At 54.6% G+C, this 17,375-nt stretch overlaps 6 protein-coding genes across 6 annotated transcripts; 2 read left to right on the top strand and 4 right to left on the bottom strand.

The window, feature by feature from the left end:
- Positions 1-440: 440 nt before the first annotated feature.
- F5Z01DRAFT_263551 (uncharacterized protein) lies at positions 441-1,914 on the bottom strand. The gene is made up of 2 exons (XM_046258608.1): positions 1,564-1,914; positions 441-1,219 (listed from the first exon to the last, which is right to left on the bottom strand). The coding sequence occupies exons 1-2, from the start codon at positions 1,621-1,623 to the stop codon at positions 488-490; spliced, it is 792 nt and encodes a 263-aa protein (XP_046115652.1). The 5' UTR covers positions 1,624-1,914; the 3' UTR covers positions 441-487.
- A 672-nt stretch (positions 1,915-2,586) lies between these two features.
- Positions 2,587-3,347, bottom strand: F5Z01DRAFT_662768 (uncharacterized protein). Its single transcript, XM_046263982.1, has 4 exons — positions 3,241-3,347; positions 3,112-3,154; positions 2,964-2,994; positions 2,587-2,898 (listed from the first exon to the last, which is right to left on the bottom strand). The coding sequence occupies exons 1-4, from the start codon at positions 3,262-3,264 to the stop codon at positions 2,811-2,813; spliced, it is 186 nt and encodes a 61-aa protein (XP_046115651.1). The 5' UTR covers positions 3,265-3,347; the 3' UTR covers positions 2,587-2,810.
- A 239-nt stretch (positions 3,348-3,586) lies between these two features.
- F5Z01DRAFT_683070 (ribosomal protein L22/L17) lies at positions 3,587-4,739 on the top strand (the record flags this gene model as incomplete). Its single annotated transcript, XM_046265813.1, has 4 exons — positions 3,587-3,626; positions 3,677-3,915; positions 4,003-4,549; positions 4,600-4,739. The coding sequence occupies 4 exons, from the start codon at positions 3,587-3,589 to the stop codon at positions 4,737-4,739; spliced, it is 966 nt and encodes a 321-aa protein (XP_046115650.1).
- Positions 4,740-4,827: 88 nt separating this feature from the next.
- On the bottom strand, positions 4,828-6,282 carry F5Z01DRAFT_263453 (uncharacterized protein). Its single transcript, XM_046258607.1, has 3 exons — positions 6,007-6,282; positions 5,522-5,944; positions 4,828-5,475 (listed from the first exon to the last, which is right to left on the bottom strand). Exons 1-3 carry the CDS (start codon positions 6,097-6,099, stop codon positions 5,080-5,082), a joined length of 912 nt encoding a protein of 303 aa, XP_046115649.1. The 5' UTR covers positions 6,100-6,282; the 3' UTR covers positions 4,828-5,079.
- A 2,461-nt stretch (positions 6,283-8,743) lies between these two features.
- Positions 8,744-12,438, top strand: F5Z01DRAFT_263390 (uncharacterized protein). The gene has a single exon (XM_046258606.1). The coding sequence runs from the start codon at positions 8,874-8,876 to the stop codon at positions 12,150-12,152; it is 3,279 nt and encodes a 1,092-aa protein (XP_046115648.1). The 5' UTR covers positions 8,744-8,873; the 3' UTR covers positions 12,153-12,438.
- Positions 12,379-17,344, bottom strand: F5Z01DRAFT_662761 (P-loop containing nucleoside triphosphate hydrolase protein). Its single transcript, XM_046263981.1, has 6 exons — positions 16,466-17,344; positions 15,146-16,416; positions 14,995-15,092; positions 12,923-14,947; positions 12,795-12,870; positions 12,379-12,741 (listed from the first exon to the last, which is right to left on the bottom strand). The coding sequence occupies exons 1-6, from the start codon at positions 17,190-17,192 to the stop codon at positions 12,496-12,498; spliced, it is 4,443 nt and encodes a 1,480-aa protein (XP_046115647.1). The 5' UTR covers positions 17,193-17,344; the 3' UTR covers positions 12,379-12,495.
- Positions 17,345-17,375: the final 31 nt, after the last annotated feature.

Here is a 17,375-nt window from a genome sequence, read left to right as displayed (position 1 = left end):
CACCGTTCACGCACCATGCCCGCAACCATGCTTGACAGCTGCACATGTGGAAGAAACACCGAGGTCAACCGAACCAAGAAACATCGGAAAGGGACGCATCCGGATTACCCAAACTGGCAAGCCATTCTTCTCATCATGAATGCGTGAAACCCCACACGCAGGCGCCTCAGCTCCATTGCAGGCTCTTCGGTCACAGAATCATGCCACTCGACGTGACGACCATGGCATTCTCGTCTTCCCCACAACCAACCACACGACTATCTCCAGACTCCACGTTCCCACTTGGGGCGGAGTATGTGATGCCTTGGCGAGTATGATCATGTCCGCTGCGTTAACAGCACAAGGATCGCGCGGCCCTGCTTGCCCGATTACCCATGAATATTTGCCCGGATAGACGAGGCATAAATCAGCACCCAGCCACTTTTCTCGAAGGCTGTGATAAAGGTCGGGTATGCACATATCCTATGCCCGAGCCCATCGAGATCGTTCACCTTTGTTCCTGCGCCAATCTCGGGTGTTCCTTGTCTGAATCACCGTGCAATCGATCCTGAACCTTCTCCTCTCGGAAGACAAAGTCTCCCCATTGAGACTCCGCTATCCAGCCGGCTGCCTCGACAACGCTCTGCCGCGCCGAGCGCCGTGTGAGAGCCTCCTCAGCACTCGTGCCCAGCGCAAACCCAGGCGTTTCCTCGCGAGATATGCGCAGCCAGCCCTTCCATCCTGCGACAACCTGCCCGGCCCCCATGCCTCCAACTACAATCGTGCCCCACCACTGGCGAGACGCACTCGGCGCGGCTGCGGCGCCATAGAGCATGAAGTTGCCGGCCTCGGCGACCAGCGCCCGTAGATGGTCGGCGCTGGTGGTCCCGTTGCTGTTGTGGTCGCCGTCGCCTTCTGCGGGACTGGTGCCGTATGAGCTTGGCCGTGACGGACGGTGAATGTAGATGTGGCGGGCGTCCATCTCCGGGCAAGTCAACCGCGTAGCGTCGAAGCGCCCTTCTAGATCAATCACCAACAGGGCATAGCTATGTGGAGGTGCCACCAGCGTTGAGGTAAGCTTGTAGAGGAGTGGAAGATGACGTCCATGGAGGGCGAGAGTAGGTGCCTGTGTTGCCCGAAAATGCCGTGCTGCGATCTCGTCGAGGGCTGGCAGATGGGTCGTTTTGAGCGGTGTCTTGGTTGCTGCGCTGCCTAGGGACGTTCGAATTGTATCGAGTATCTGAGAAGGAGGGTCAGCGGTGCGTTCAACCCTTCAAAACATGATTCGAGTGTTCAAGGCGCTCGAAACATTCAATGCGTATCCGAGGCTCATCTTCGGCGATGGACGTGACCACGTTGACAACAGATTCACTGCTGTTGGCAGTTGCGCATCATGCACCACTGCTTCGCCAGACAACATCTTTGTCACGGCACATCTCGCGATTGCCCGTTCCCATAAGACACAATGAAAATATCCATGAGATGGTTCTGTGCGTGGTGCAATTGTCGAAGGGGTCAAAGGGTGTTGATGCTGACTGAGCACGTCGGCCGGAAAATGCAGCCTGAGGCCATCGCCAAACTCACCTCCTCCAGACTCATCTCTTCGACCTCACCCAAGATCCGCGCTCCCATTGCCGCCTCCATTTCTTGCGATAATGTCGCCGCCGTGCCACCACTTCCAGGCCGCCGAGCTCTCCGAAAGGGTCCAGCAGGATGTCCACGGCAAACGTCGCAAAATGGTGCCGGGCGTGAGCCACATCGACCTCACAGCTTGTGAATTGCTCCAGATGCCCCAGTACAAATGCGAAGTTGAACACCCAGTCACGCCGCAAAGCCGTATTCTTTGCGAGGAGGTGACGCGATTTTTTAGGAGGTAAGTCGGTGATCAGGAGCTAGTTGCGGGCAGAGCGAGCGGATGGCTGATGAGGTCACGACCTTAGATGCAAAGACAAGAAGGGAATCTTTACTGTCGAGACCACGGCTTGGGAAGGACGAGACCACCCGAAATCAGCGGGCACAGCGTCACGACCAGCAATTGACACTGACAACATCCCTAATCGCCACCCTCATCAATGGTCCACGAGCTGGACTCAGTCGGATTCTCCGGAATGATCTACACGTCCGGATAAAGAAGCGCCAACTGTGCCAACGGCGGCGCCCCGAGTCACAGTTTATTATTGAGTCCTGAGTATTTTCAAAAAGGTCTAGTCGCGCCCTGGACGCGAAAGCGTCTACAATGCGCACAAAGGTTATGTGCTACGCTAAGACTAAAGACCGGCATGAAGAGAATTCCACGAGCTACGGGTTGTCGTGGGCACAAGTCAGCCACGTTCATGGGAGCCCCGGCAAATACTTCGACATGCGTTGGGAAGCCGCTGGTTGTAGCAGACAGGAAGCAGTCGGCGAGCAAGGGCATGAGATCAGAATGGGATGGTGACGAGCACTTCACCGAGAAACAGAACATCGCGGCCTAGCACGGAGTCAGTGCCCCTGCGGTTGTTTTGCTGGGAAGGGGCAGCGCAAGTGCACCTTGCCGACCACATGCAGTGCAACCCGCCAGCTTGCGTTTGCAAAACGTGCACACAGCAACAGACAGCACAGGGCTAGGTAGCCGTGTACAAAGGAAAAGCTTGGTCGTTGTAGAAATAACAGGAGTAGCAACGGCCTCCGCAAAGTCAACGAGACGCTCCGTCCAGCCATCATTTGCCTTCTCTATTGTACATCCCGTCAAGCGAAGGATCGCACCCAACTTCCTCTCGACAAACAACGTCTACCCAGCCGATTCCCACCTATTTCGCCGTGCGTGATGTCATTTTCGGTTTGTGTTGCCTTTACTGCGAGGCGTTCGAGGCACGCTTCTCCTCCAGCTTCGCGTAGAAGTTGTCACGGGCGTTGGTGCGAGGCATGTGGTAGCCGTACCTAGTAAATGGGTCAGTACCAATCCTTTTGATCAGGTCGCGCCGTCGCTTTCTTCCGTGTCGTACCAGAACCAGTTGGCCATAACGAAGCCAATGCCTGCAGTAATTTGTTAGCCCTCGGCAATGGACGGAAGGGACAGCTGCACTTCAGCGCCAGAGCAGCGCGTAACCACCAGTACGCTGAATGCAGTTCCATAGACGAATATCCACATACCGAAAGAGATACCAAGGTCCAGGACGAGGTTTCGTCGGAGCATCTAGTTACCACAATCAGTCATCCAATCCATGTCGCAACCGAGCCGCTTCCGCCCGACGGAGCAGCCATTGGCGTCCAAAAACATACACCAGTGATGGGCTTGACGGCCATTGTGAGCGATTGAGTGTCTTTTCGGGGCTTTCGAGGCGATCGTGTGTTGCAAATGTTTGCTCGTCAATTGGGCGAAGAGGTGGTCTGAGGTTCGGAACCGGTAACGTTAGATGGTGATAATCGCTCTAGAGTACAGTCACGTGATTACGTGGCTCCCCGAAAACTTCCCCGGCAGAACTACGGCTGGCCGCCCGACACTGCGCTGCGCCAGGCAGGGGACTGGACCTTTGCAGGAAATTCGACGACAGGCATTTATTACCTTTGACTTTGCGCAGAACGCGAGCTTCGAGATTTGGAAGCAGCGCGACAGCACACTGCCACCATGACACTCCGTGTGGCAGCCCGTCATCTGGGTCAGCCCGGTAGGTGCTCTGCTTCATTGAGAGGATCACACTGCTAACGTCCATTGCAGCGGCGCTCCCATCATCAATCCTTGCCCTGCGGCTGGGACCTGCGGTACAAATTCGTCACAAATGGAGTCTCGGCAGCTTATTTGGAGGAGGCAAGAGCGCGAAAAACGATAAAGGCCCAGGCATTGGCTCTGATCTCGACAAACCGGAAGTACGCAAACGGTTCCTCAAAGCCTCGAAATCCAAGAAGTCCAGCCGCGCCACGGCAGACGAACCAGCCGGAGTCTTCGCGGACGAACTGGTAGAAGCCGAGAAGGAGACGGCGCACTCGCTGTCACGAGACGGTTCTTCAGTCCCCGAGAACGCCCCCCAGTCCTTTGAGGAACAGCTCGAGGTAGCAAGGCGGGAAGCTCTTACGCCCGAAGGCACTCACATAGCCACCGACCCGGATCCTGCCTCGCGCGTTCAATGGCAGCGGCGCAAGGTTATTCAAATGGTCCGGCGGCGGGGTGTGCTCACGCCCCAAGAGCGCATCAAAATGACGGAGCGTGAGCTGTTGCACAAGAGTGCCTGGTTGCCAACAAGCACCAAGAAGCTTGTCATGCTGTCTCGCCAAATCGCAGGCAAGACTGTGGACGATGCGATTACGCAGATGCAGTGGTCCAAGAAGAAGATGGCCCGCGAAATCAAGTGGTACCTCGAACAGGCACGCGACCTGGCCATCACGCAGCAAGGCATGGGCCTGGGTCGAGTCAACGGAGAGCTTCTCAAGCAGCCCAAGAAGATCCAGACAAAAGACGGGAGCTGGATGGAGATCCGTGACCCAACACGAATGTACGTTGCCCAATCGTGGGTCGGCCGAGGCGAATGGCGCGGGAAGCACACGGATATCAAGGGTCGCGGACGAATGGGAATTATCCAAAATCCCAAAGCTAGTATGGACATTGACCTTGCTACATGAAGCCGGAGACTAACATACTGATAGGCTTCACCATCGTCCTGAAGGAAGAGAGGACCCGGATACGAGAATATCAGGAGCGTGAAGCTAAGAAGCTCGCGGAAGGTCCCTGGGTACACCTACCGAACAGGAAGGTCTACGGCCAAAGACCTTACTATTCGTGGTAGACGCAAATGCGTGGCATGTCTTCCATGGTTCCAAGGGCGTTTGTAAATATGTAGGATAGTGGTTTCGGATGCTGACTTCGAGACATGTAACATATGTACTAGAAGATGCAAATGATAGGCCGCACTGTTACTGTACTCTGTTGAGATTCTACGAGCTTGCAGGCCACGACATCGGCTGGAGATCACGCACGGCTGACGGCCTATGATAAGATGAGCACTTGGTTGATTGTTTCCCTTGATCCCGCTTTCACAGCTATCCAGCCGAATTCATACAGAAAGAAATCATGCGAACGGCGTTGGTCCATAATGTTTGATATTCCGCGGACTGGGCACCGCCGTCTCAAACCATTGTACGAGGCACCTGCCTAGGGACCATATCCTCATAACGGTTTGATGTCATCTCAAAGGATTCACCGTGCTTCTCCATGTAGGAACCGTTATCACCGGACCCGTAGCCACGGCCGACGTCAGGCATAGGCCTTGAAATGTCGGGATTCTGAGGGCCTCTCTGCTGCTTCTGCTTGCGTTTCCGGAGAAGGATAGCAATGGCAACTGCTGCGATGGCAATAACGACAACAGCAACACCGATACCGATGCCCACAGCGGCGCCCTGCGACAAACCCCCAGCGGCTGCTGCTGCGCCGTCGTCGTCCTTGTCACTTGCTGCAGAGGTCTCGCTGGCGTCGCTGCTGGATGTTTCTGCGGCTGAAGTCGTTTCTTCGGTTTCAGAGGCTTCCTGCAAATCGTTAGCCCAGTCAAGCTGGGTGAATTACAAGACTCACGGTAGGGGTCGCGCTTGCGGTGGTGCTTGAAGCCGCGCTTTCGGTTTCCACTGGAGCGGTCGTCGTTGCGGCGGCGGCGTCGCTCGTCGGCACAGGGGTTGTTGGTTCTGCGCTCTCAGTCTCCTCCACTGCCGCAGACGAGGTTGGCTGTGCTTCCTCCTCAGCAGCCGATGTGGTCGTAGCCGCCGGTTCCTCAGCGGCAGATGTTGCTGCAGACCCGTCGTCGACAGGAATCCCGGCACAAAAGTTGGTGTCGAACCAGCCGCTGACTTGCGCTTCTGTGGTGCCGGTGCATCGAGAGGTGGAACAATCCCTTACACTATAGCGGAAGTTCTCGGCCTTGCAAAGGCAGCCAGCTTCATTGGCATTGGTACAGCCAAACTCTGCGAATTGGGTGTTTTTGACGTCGTTGTTGCAAGAACCCTGCAGTGTCTGTGAGCAGATTGACCCCAGCCAGGACCATTCTTTGCGAAGGGACCACGTACCACACAAGCCGGGTCAGCAGGAGCTTCTTGGCCAGCAACGCTAACCACACTGACGGCAGCTAGAACGCTGAGAATAGACAGAAAGCTCCGCATGTTGAAGGCTGACGTATTCTCTATTGTGAAAGCAGAATCGGGAGTACAAAGACGAAGAATGAGGGTTTGTGGAGTGCGACTGGCCGCTGATGGACAGGCGCGAGGTGGATCTGGCGAATGGCGGTAATGGACTGAGCGATTGCGCGAGTGTCAGAGAAGGGTCAAGTCCAGCTCGATGATATGGTGAAGTATAAATTGTCGCAACCCAGGCCAATGGCAGAGTGTGAGACCAGGTGAAGCGAGCTTTCGAGTGAGAGCGCGAGGTTCCTTCTTGGTCTGCCAACGAATACGTAGTGTGCCCGGATTCCCAACCTGGATACGTCCGGTGCCGTTCGTGTCGAGCTCACAGAATGAGGTCGGGAGTCGCTAGTCGTTTCCTGTGATCGTCCAAGGAATGACAAGGTGTTTGATCGTCTGCAGTGTGCGTAATGTCGAGGTCGTGCTTCTCGTGAAACGAAGGTAGGTCGTGGTGAGCTCGAAAGAGACTGGAGAGAGAGAGAGAGAGAGTGTAGTAACAAATGAGTGAAAGGCGCTGGTCAGCGAGAAAGAATGAATGACGATGCCGAAGCTACGATGTGAAAGGGAGATGAGAGGGAAGTCAAAGGGACACCCGAAGCTATTGCAGACGTTGAAATGGAATGGGGCTCGTGGGAAGAGTGGAGTGCCCTTGAGCTCGCTCCGGCGCACCGCCGCACATTGCCCTCCCATAACTCGGGATTGTTTGGGTGGATCATGGTGCCAGCTTGGGGGGAATTGGACATGCCAGTGGACTGGACTCTGGAGTCAGGGGGCGCTTCCATGTCTGCAGGTGCACCGTGCACGGGGCAGCTGGGCCAGCAGCAGGGCGGGTGCCTGCAGCGCCTAGACAACAAACACAGCAGCCGGTGTCTCAGGAAGTCTTTTAGCGTCAAACGGAGGGTGAGTGAGGGCACAAATCAGCTCGAGCATTTTCGCAAGCCTTGCGTGGATTTGGGTGGCTTGTGATTCCCTCCACATATCGTTTTGTTGATGCTGTACGGATACAAAGCCCAGGTACTTCAGCATACTGGCGCGACTCTGGAGACCTAACACGCGATGCCTGTGCAAGGCGGCCAGCGCGAACCCGCCAGGATCCTGCGCGGCGCAATGATGGATCTCCCATTTAGTTAATTAATTAGGTCGGCAACGTGATCAATGCTGATGTAGCTGCGACAGTTGTGCTTCATGCGCCAGGATACTCAAAACAGACAATCCGAAGCAATCGCAACGCATTTCACCCCTCTCCAAGAACATGGTCACCTTCCATCCAGACCTATTAGTCTAGACATTTACTGACCGGCCGAGTACATGTAAGGAATCGTTTTCAACAACGAGTGGAGCAATCGCTCTTTGGACCTTTGCACGCGAGGACTCGGAGGAATTGGTGTGGGGGACCGCGCACTACCACAACGCCATGATGATCTTGTTGGAACTAACAACTTGGATCTACTACGCCTGGGGCAGCAGCCACCTCCACAAGTCTTTGATGAATGTTCTGAATTAAGATACCCGAGAACGGCTCTTTTATGTTTGCATTATATCAGTTCATGGACTTGCTGTAATCACCGTTAGTTTAGGTGCTAGTGGCTTAGGCATTTTGTATTGGCTTCGTCGAGAGTTATTCAGCTCTTCCTGGATAGTATTTTGAAACGAGAGGGAATAACGCGGATGTCGATGGCTGTAGCCCCTGCCAAGCCTCACAGCACTCCTCATCACACATTACAGGTATGATTAATAACATGGGGACAGCGCCGCGACTCGCGAGAACCGAAAACTGGAGGCGCGTCTATTTCTAGCTACCCTACATTATGCAACCAACGACCCGAGGATCAAACGATAGGACAGTTCTACCCACTACCTGGACTCCGACATATAAAAGTGTCTTCATGCTGGTGGTATCTGTGAATATCTCTTCATTAGTGTGCGTTTGATGAGATTCGCAAAACAGCTAAGAATGCATTGTCATAGACAGCATTTTGCCTGGCAAAACGCACGTATATTTCAATGACCATAATATCAGCCCCACGGAAGCACAAATTTCGGAGTGGCCGGGAAGCCGCCCACAAAAGCGAGGACATGAAGTGCTTGACGTTCAACGATTGAATACGCAAGGTACATGTACCTGAGTATGTTGAGCTATTGCGCTTGGGCGTGGCCAATCGCCAGACACTGCGCGTGTCGCGTGTTTGCCTGTTAACTGAGTTGTAAACTAATACGTCACTCACCCCCCACGCACGCGGCTCGGATAATGGCTACACGCGAGCCGAATTGGCAGCGAGGCGTTCTAGACCACCAGAAGTGACGATGAAGCGAGCCGCTAATGAAGCTGCTTTCACTGACTGGCTACTTTACCTGCCTTACCCGTCGCAGGGTCACGCTCCTTGGACCTTGCGTGGTCACGTTCGTTACCTCTCAGTTCTTCCTCACCAAAGTGTGGCTCGCCAGAGATCAAACAACGCAGCCGTTGCAGCTGAGACTGTCCTGTTATCCATTTGACCAACCGGTACGGATAGCACAGCAGCCGTTTCTACTCACTTCCTCCATGGGCCTCGTTTGTGACCCGGCATTTGCTTCACGATCTATCCATAAAATTATCCCCACACCTTCCCAGCTGCCTGACCCACGGGCCACGACTACGAATTTTGACACTCGAGCGCGGCTTGGTCATCACCCGCTGGCCCCGTCCTGACATACGCGTTCGAACACCCCGACACTTTGACGCACGATCGATGGCCTGTGGAAAGGCCCGCCACTGAATGCGATTCGACATGGCGACCCCCGTTGGCGAAGAGTCCTGGCTAGCCTATCTCGACGAGGCAGTCCGCAATGCCACCGATCTGGAGAAACGCGTCCATGCCATCGAGCTGTACAAGCGCGCAGTCAGCCTCGAGCCCGGCAGCTTGCGACTATGGCTCGCCTATTGCGACTTCTTCTGGTCTCTCTGGGGCGAGTCTCAGGATTCGAGTTCAGGCTGGTCTGAAGAGGAGCGCATGATGGGTCGCGAGCTTTTCTCCTTTGGCGCTGCCCTAGCCCTGTGGCAGCAAGGCTACGAGTCGATCAAATACCGCGTAAGCGATAGCCATGAGCTTTGGAATCGCTGGATATCCCACGAGATGGGTCTGCTATCCAAGACCAGGACACCCGACGGTATAAAGCGCATTACACATCTCTACCGCAACCGACTCGTCACGCCGCACCTCACGTGGGAGGAGACATCGCAGGCATTTTCCAGCTTCCTCTCGGAATACAATCGCAACGCTTGGGAAGACACCATGAAAGAAGTCACGGGTCAAGCACAGGAAACGAAGCGGCTGATCGCTGACCGGGACCCGTTTGAGATACGCCTGAGGCAGGCGCAGAAGTCGCAGGATGTCGAGCTGGAAAAGTCAATAATGGAGGAATATCTGGAATGGGAAATGTTGCAGAGCAAGCGTAACAACGACCACCCGGACATTGGTATAGATTTATGCTGCGGACTGTTCGACCGTGCTCTAACCGGGGTCTTCGCAACCGACGAAACAATGTGGAATGAGTCTGTCGTATTCCTGTCATCGTCTAAACTGAACTCCCGCGCCGTCAGCAACCTCCTGGATGTTCTCGAACGAGCTGTGAAGCACTGCCCCTGGTCGGGGAAGATGTGGAACAGGTACATTCTTTGCGCAGAAGAAGCCAACCTCAGCTTTACCGAGATCGAGCGTATCAAGCACGCGGCGACCAGCGAAGACCAGCTGTACAAGGCGGGGATGGAGAGCATGATCGAGATGTATGTCGCCTGGTGCGGGTTCTTGAAACGCCGCGCCGTCGATGCTGGCGCGGGCGACGAAGCTGTTGACGTGGCTGATGTCGGTCTTCCGGCGGCTCTGGAAAATGTGGCTGTTGTCGGCAAGCGGTTATACGGCAAAGATTTCCAGGGTGATCCAAAGTTCCGGCTGGAGCGTATCTACATCCAATATCTCACGGAAAGGAAGGGCGCGATAGACGAAGCTCGCGCACAGTGGAATAAGCTGGCCAGTGTCCCGATACACGCCGACAGCCACAACTTCTGGTTCCGCTACTACATGTGGGAGATGCTCATCTTCTCCTCAAAACCAGCCTCAACACGCAGCCCGACTCCTCTATCGAATGCGAATGGGTTGCGGGTCCCCACCCTCGCGACATCTGTCCTCGCGCGCGCGGTGGCGCGGACGAACATTGACTGGCCAGAAAAGGTGCTCGAGGTGTACTTGCAGCACTGCAACGACTACGAACCACCGGCGTCCATGCGGAGAGCCACAGACAGGGCACATAAAGCTGCGAAAGAGATCCGCCGACGTCGGGAGAGAGAGCAACAAGAGAAAGACGAGGCATATGTTGCTTACTACGCACAGCAGCAGCAACAACAACCGCAACAACAGGAGGAGTCCCTTATCCCCGCGGAACCCCCAGCGAGTGAGACGAAACGTAAACGCGATGATATAATCGCCGAGGGCGAAGCTTCTGCAAAGGCCAGCAAACGCCAGAAGAATGAGGATCACCTGACAACTCCACTCACCGCCGGACAGGAGCAGCCGGCTCCGGCCAAAAGAGATCGGGAGCACACGACCGTTTTGGTGGAGGGTCTGCCCGCAGACGTAACTCAAGTCAAGCTTCGCCAGTACTTCAAGCCGTATGGGCACATCAACAACGTTACAGCTCTAGTCCAAGAATCAGACCAATCGACCTCAACAGCGTTGATCGAGTTCAAAACAGCCGAAGAGGCGCAATCAGCTCTTCTCCGAGATGGCAAATATTTCGGGCAGTCGCAGCTACGAGTCACGTCTGGCCACGATCTCACACTATACCTGGCAAATTTCCCACCAGCTGCTGATGAGAACTTCATCCGCGATCTCTTCAAGGATTGTGGCACCATACTTAGTATCCGTTGGCCAAGTCTCAAGGTCAATACCCATCGTCGATTTTGCTACGTTTCCTTTCGGGACCGTGATGCCGCCGCCAAAGCCACGGGCATGGACGGCAGCCTGTTGGAGGACAAGTATCGGCTGGTTGCCAAGTACTCGGATCCTGGCCAGAAGAAGCGCCGTGAAGGTGCATTGGCGGAAGGACGCGAGGTTCACATCCAAAACCTGGACCGTTTCGCTCCCGAGTCCGAGTTGAGACAGGTTTTCGGCAAATATGGCACGGTCTTGCGCGTCAACGTCCCAACGACCCTCGCAGGCAAAAACAAGGGCTTCGCTTTCATCGATTTTGAGACCAAGGAACAGGCCGAAAAAGCAGTGGCAGAGCTCAACAACACCAAGTTTCGCTCCCAGATCTTGCAGGTTGATCTCTCAAAGGACTCAAAGATCAGGTCATCCGCCAAGATTGTGAATGCTGAGCGTCAATCTGCCTCGCCAGCGCCCTCGTCAGCCAAAGATGCCGAGGGTGATCAGGCCATGGGCGATGCCCAACCGGCGAACAAGCCAACCCTGGATGAAATCAAGACCCGGACGATATCGCTGATGGGACTGCCTGACACAGTCAACGATGCCCGCGTCCGCGCTCTTGTTGAGCCCCACGGCGCCATTGTCCAGATGACTCTTCAGCCAGCCCATGGCGGTGCAAAGGTTGAGTTTTCTGATGCTGCTACTGCTGGCAAAGCGGCCCTGCAGCTTGACGGCATGGAATTTGAAGGATTCAAGCTGCGCACGGGCTCTGTGGAGGAGCTTCGTCACGCCAAACCACCGCACAAAGAAGACAAAATCACGTACGGCGGGAACAAGGACACCAAGAGCCAGAAGCCCAAGGACTCATCGGACGCACCAAAGACCATAATGCCTCCACCCGCCGTTGTTCGCAGGCCTGGGGCTCAGAAGCCTGGCCCTAGGCGTGCGATTGGCTTTGCACGCGTGAGGCAGCAGACTGAAGCAGGGTCCAGCGGGGCTACCAACGGAAAACCTGCCCCCAAGAGCAATGCCGACTTCAAGGCCATGTTCCTTGCAAGCAGCGGGGGCAAGGAAACGGAGAAGAAGGAGAAAGGGGAAGAGTCTGCAGGCGCAGAAAACGGCGTTGATGGATGACATATCTGACGGCTTCGTCACACATTTGGCTTGTTTCTAATTTTGCTTTTCTTGATACCTCAATCTCCGCGGCCAAAGGGCTGATGTATTGATTTTCCTTCTCGTATTGGAATGGAGAAGGAAGGACATTGTTGTCTTTGAAGAGGATGGTGAAACTAGGCGGAACAACCATGCTCCGGCTAGACATGTAACATTGATGTCAATCTACTTTTACGAAACATTTCTTAGTCCGCCGCATCTAATGCCCGTGAATGTCAATCGAGATATGTGAGATCCATTCGCAATGCTTGCTGTACGCCACCCATGCATGTGAACCCGTTGAGCCTCATCACCAGCTGACGCCCTATGCCTTGCCACTGATACCCACCGGTCTACTATCCTGCTGCGTGAATTCCTGAGAGAACAGACGCTGCCAAACATCGAGCCACTTCTCTTGCTGCGCTGTGGGCAGCTTGCCTGGTTGCTTGAAGGAGCGAGTGAGCAGCTCGCGAAGGCGCGTTCGGAGAACCTTGACGACGAGCATTGTCTTCCAGTCAGGGAGGACAAAGCGACCCCTATTGCCGTCTAATACGATCACACCCGAAAACAGCTGTCGATGATAGTCAGTATGATTGTCATCCTTATGGCAGGCGAACCACTCACGTCGCATCGTACGTCGCCGCAGAGTAGCGCAATAGCAAACGGTTCTACCGCTGTTGTTTCGTGGGCGTGGTAGACACTATATCTGTCAGAGACGGCTGTTGCTGTTTAGGAGGCTGTTTGAAACTTACGTCTTGGCTTGCATGATGTGGTAGTATGAGAGCCACTTGATGTCAAGCTGATTCTTGTTGACGGAAGACGGATGCAGACTAATTGACTGATTGTTGCCAATGTTGCGCAGGCCCTTGGTGCCAGGTGTGTCGCGGACAAGGAGCTTAGGGTAGAAGCTCCATGCAATGACGGAGGAAGAAATCGTGTCATTGTCGCTGTTGATGTTCACCCTGTGAGGCACCTCAAAGAACTGTTGCTGTCTTCGGCCGCGACCTGGGGAGAACCTCAACTTGTTCAAGGCACGCCTCTCATCCTCAGTCAACGAGAGGAACCCAGAGTCTGCCACTGAAACGAGCAGCTGCCCCTTTAGGTCCTCAATGTTGGCCAGGTTCTGTTGGCTGAGGAAGTTCTTCCGGCAAAATTGGAAATCCTTGCCATAGCCACTATTGGCCTGGCACACTCGCTTCCAAGAAAGGTAGGCATTGTAGACTGTCAGGAGGTCCGAGTCCCCTCGGCGCATGAGCATTTTCGCGTTCTGTGCCTGCGCGCGCTGTCCAAAGGGGGCCGTAAATGGCGACTTGGACGAAAGAATAGCCGCGACCGTGAGCGCCATATCCAAGCACTTGAAAACCGAACCCAGGAGTATAAGTTTGCCCAAGAAAACATCCAACGGTAAGCGTGCAAGTTGGTGACCCAGAGGGGTCAGATCCTCGCCCGCAGTTAAAGCACGCACGTCGACCAAGGCATCAATTGCACGTCGGATGTTCTTCGCTGAGGGAGGATCCAGCGCGTCGCCCAACGTCTCTTCTATACCGCCAATCTTGCAGATCTTGACTCTGATGGCCAAGTCTTGTAAGGACAAGCGCAGCATCTCGGGTGTTTGTTGATCGTTCATCAGAGTATCGTGTCTGTGTTTGGTGAACATGTGGAAGCACAGTCCTTGCTGCACTCGACCAGCACGACCTCGTCTTTGTTTCGCATTGGCCCGCGAGATGAAAGTGTCGATCAGCCGTGATAGTTGGCGCCTCTCATCGTAGCGCATTTCGCGATGTTTGCCAGTGTCAATGACACAGGTCACGTCGGGAATAGTAATACCAGTCTCGGCAATGTTGGTTGCCAAAACGATCTTGCGCACCCCTTGAGGGGGCACCAAGAATGCTGATTCCTGATCCTCTGTAGCAATCGTGGAGTGAAGCGGATAGATAAGCCAGTCCCGCGCGAATCGAGGATCGCCAAGTAGCATGTCGTTCAGGGTGCGGATTTCAGCAATACCCGGCAAGAAGACGAGAATGGCCTTGCTGTAAGGTTGAAGAGCCTCGACGGTTGCGATCTTGGCAATGAGCTGGACGACGAGATCTGGGTCTATCCGATACTCATCCATCTGTGCCAAAGCCTTGCGCGTGTCTAGTGAGTATCGCGACAGCGATTTGTTGCCTTCAGTTTGCGGCTTGTCCCCGTCTCCCTCGGCAATCTCTTCATCCAAGTCGACAAACTTGTCGCCGGGCGGCACGTCGGCTGGCTGGTACCCAGTAAGCTCAATCGCGTCCTCAAGATAGCGAACCTCAACAGGAAAGGTACGCCCTGGAACGTTGAGCACCGGTGCGCCTCCGAGGTAGTTTGAGAACCTCTCGGCATCCACTGTAGCTGACATGAGCACCACTTTCAGGTCCTTTCGCCTCTCCATGAGCCTCTTCAGGACAATGAGTAGGAAGTCGCTGTCGATGGATCGCTCGTGGACCTCATCTAGAACCAGATGTGTTACTTCGTGCAGGTCATTGGAACCCTCAAGCATCCTCATCACGATACCAGTTGTGGCGTATACCAGACGAGTCTCGCGCGATGTGTTCGATTCCAGGCGAATCGAATAACCCACGAGGGACCGGTTCGTGCCCAAGTCGCCACGAGATTCTCCAAGTTCTTCGCTGACACGCTTGGCTAGGGACAAAGCAGAGATACGTCGGGGCTCTGTGCAATACACTTTGCAAGGTTTTCCTTGCGCAAGCTCGTGCTCCAGTAGGAATGCCGGCACCTGGGTGCTCTTACCGCTGAGACGGAGTTAGCCAAGAAATGTAAGGATAAGTAACGAACGTACCATCCCGTTTCACCACAAACGATCACGACTTGGTTCTGGTCAACAGCTTGAAGAACCTGGTTCTTGAAACCCCACATGGGAAGCTGCATACGGCCTTGCTGTATGGTTCGTTAGTATCAACTATGTCATTTCCCGAATGCAAGAGACATACCAGCATCTGTTGGAACTTGGGCGTAGAAGATTTGTCTGCCCAAATCTTCTTGTAAAGGTCAGCGTTCGCATTGGTGGACCTGGCTCGGTCTGTGAGTCCGTTGTCGCTTGAATCTTGCGCAGTCTTGCCGGCTCCACGGCCTCTAAAGGCGCCTTGCAGGATTACACCATCTTCAAGCTCTTGGTCTCGCCTCTCCCTGACCAAGGCTCTTAGTTCCCTGACCACCTCGCGATCTTGGGCCTGCAGGTGATCTCGCTTGGCGTTCACTTGCTCCTGGAACAGATCGCGCCACGCGGGTGGTAGACGCATCCCGACTTTCTCTTCGCGGGTGTTGCCGCTGAAAATGTGAGCCGCCGCAGCCGTGGCAGCATATGCCTCGGACTGCGACGCATCCGGCGTTGCGACTCCCACCATTGTGAAAGTGAACCTGTCTGCATCTGCAGCGACTTCCACGTCGCCTCCAGGCACAACAAGTGGCACCTCTTGGGGCTTCGACCATGAGATATCCACGGCATGGCGGTTGGCGAAAGATGCTTCCGAGACCTTGATGTATGAAATCTTTACCGCACCGTCTCGTGACCTGCATGCCTCCTCTAGCACCCGCTTTGGGCTCAATCCCGTGAGCTTCCCGAAGTCTTTGATGACAACTTTGCTTCCATCAGCAGACGTTACAACCGTTTGTGACTTTCCGGTTGCCTCGTCGACTTCGTTCTGTGGCAGCGAGGCAAACAACCCATCTATACCCTCGTCGTCCTCGTCGTCTTGAGCTAATATTTCTGCCGCGATCCGTTGCGCTTCTTCGTTAACATCACCGTCCTCGGACTCGTCTTTGACCTCGTCTTCAGGCTTGTCTTCAGAGGTTTCCGGAGATTCGTTTTGGGCAGACTTCAGCTGCTGTTTCGCTGCAGAAATCTCTCTCTCCACAGCGACCCTTTGCTTTTTCCATTCTTGCTCAGCCAAGTAGAGGTCGAAAAGGACATCATCTGCGATCCGCTTGAGTCTGGCTTCCGCCTTGGCTATCGCGAGCTCCTTATCATCGTTGTCACTGCTTGAAGTTGTGTGCCCGCGCTCGAGTTCTAGCAATTTCCGCTTCGTGGCAAGATACTCAGGCTGTAAATTGTCGGGCTCAATATCACTATCGCAAGTGACAACAAGTTTCTTGCCAGCCGACGCCTTGGTTTTGGAGCGTCCATTTGGCTTTCCCTTCCCCTGAGCGCCATTGGGTCGGGGAGTGCTTGGCCTAGTGGACGCAGGCGTGTCACTGGGTGTGTCTGAAGGAGGTCAGCTACTGGCATGGAACTCAAGCCGATTGTGGCCTACCTTTTGCAACAGGCTTCGGTCTGCTCTCGTATGCTGGAAGTTCTGCGGCATCGCATTCTCTGGCCAGCCACTCAAGCGCCTCTTCCAAACCCCAAACGAGGTCTTTTCCAGCGACAGAGACATTGGGAGCAATATCTATGATATACTTCACCACCGCTGTGACTCGCGACTGTGGAAACCCGGTAGCTTGCAGAGTTTGCTGCAGAGTCCATAGCCGAACGATCATATCTTCTTCCGAGGGCATTTTACTATTTGCCGAGGCTTCAGGTATTATGCTCGATGCCGCGAATCGGCTCTCAGCCTGGATGATTTCCAGTATGTGACCCATGAGATCTTCAGGCAGCCATTTCGGGCAGTTGACGGAATCTCCATTGCCACGCAAGAGTCGACGATCCGTCTCGAGCCGAGATTGCTGTCGCTGCGCATCGCGTTTGACCTTTTGCGCATGTTTCTCGACCAAGAGTTGCAGCTCAGACTCCTCTAGCTGTCTCTCAAACTCCTCTGGGCTCAAGGACTGTTCCTTGGGGGCATCGGGCTTGGATGCGTCCCCAACGACAGCTGCTGGTGCCGCTGATGATGGTGGGGCACTGTCGTTTTTTGATGGAGGGGCAACATTCTGTTGTTTGGGTTCTTCATTCTCTGGTCGCGGTTTGGACGCGATGGAGGTTGTTGCGAAACCTCGCGCAGGATTGGCAGCGGGCTTCTTCTTCTTCTTGGTACCCGCCATGCTCACACGCGAGGTACAGAGTGTTAAATTAAGGCGTCGGGGCTGGAGCAGGGGACGGAATGAGTTGATGAGCCTTTCTCCAGTTGACTCGATGTGAGAAAGGCACACCGACCCTGGTCTGTCCGTCCGTCTGTCTGACTGTGAGGTAACGGCTGCCCACGTCAAAAATTATAGCGGGGCGCT

Source organism: Emericellopsis atlantica, assembly GCF_019669845.1.
Source record: "Emericellopsis atlantica unplaced genomic scaffold F5Z01scaffold_25, whole genome shotgun sequence".
Lineage (NCBI taxonomy): Eukaryota > Fungi > Ascomycota > Sordariomycetes > Hypocreales > Bionectriaceae > Emericellopsis > Emericellopsis atlantica.
The sequence above is the reverse complement of the archived record's forward strand: the minus strand, read 5'-3'. Positions and strand labels throughout refer to the sequence as shown.

Bases quoted from the DNA above. Each gene is read 5' to 3' on its own strand.
- F5Z01DRAFT_263551 (XM_046258608.1), bottom strand. From the start codon at position 1,623: ATGGAGGCGGCAATGGGAGCGCGGATCTTGGGTGAGGTCGAAGAGATG. The intron at 1,220-1,563 runs GTGAGTTTGGCG...CCTCCTTCTCAG, and splicing joins AAGAGATGAGTCTGGAGGAG to ATACTCGATACAATTCGAAC.
- F5Z01DRAFT_662761 (XM_046263981.1), bottom strand. From the start codon at position 17,192: ATGGCGGGTACCAAGAAGAAGAAGAAGCCCGCTGCCAATCCTGCGCGA. The intron at 14,948-14,994 runs GTACGTTCGTTA...ACTCCGTCTCAG, and splicing joins GTTTGTGGTGAAACGGGATG to CGGTAAGAGCACCCAGGTGC. The intron at 12,742-12,794 runs GTGAGTGGTTCG...TATCATCGACAG, and splicing joins GCGGCGACGTACGATGCGAC to CTGTTTTCGGGTGTGATCGT.
- F5Z01DRAFT_263453 (XM_046258607.1), bottom strand. From the start codon at position 6,099: ATGCGGAGCTTTCTGTCTATTCTCAGCGTTCTAGCTGCCGTCAGTGTG. The intron at 5,945-6,006 runs GTACGTGGTCCC...CAGACACTGCAG, and splicing joins CTGCTGACCCGGCTTGTGTG to GGTTCTTGCAACAACGACGT. The intron at 5,476-5,521 runs GTGAGTCTTGTA...AACGATTTGCAG, and splicing joins CCGCAAGCGCGACCCCTACC to GAAGCCTCTGAAACCGAAGA.
- F5Z01DRAFT_263390 (XM_046258606.1), top strand. From the start codon at position 8,874: ATGCGATTCGACATGGCGACCCCCGTTGGCGAAGAGTCCTGGCTAGCC.
- F5Z01DRAFT_662768 (XM_046263982.1), bottom strand. From the start codon at position 3,264: ATGGCCGTCAAGCCCATCACTGGT. The intron at 3,155-3,240 runs GTATGTTTTTGG...TGTGGTAACTAG, and splicing joins CCGTCAAGCCCATCACTGGT to ATGCTCCGACGAAACCTCGT. The intron at 2,899-2,963 runs GTACGACACGGA...CCCATTTACTAG, and splicing joins GTTATGGCCAACTGGTTCTG to GTACGGCTACCACATGCCTC.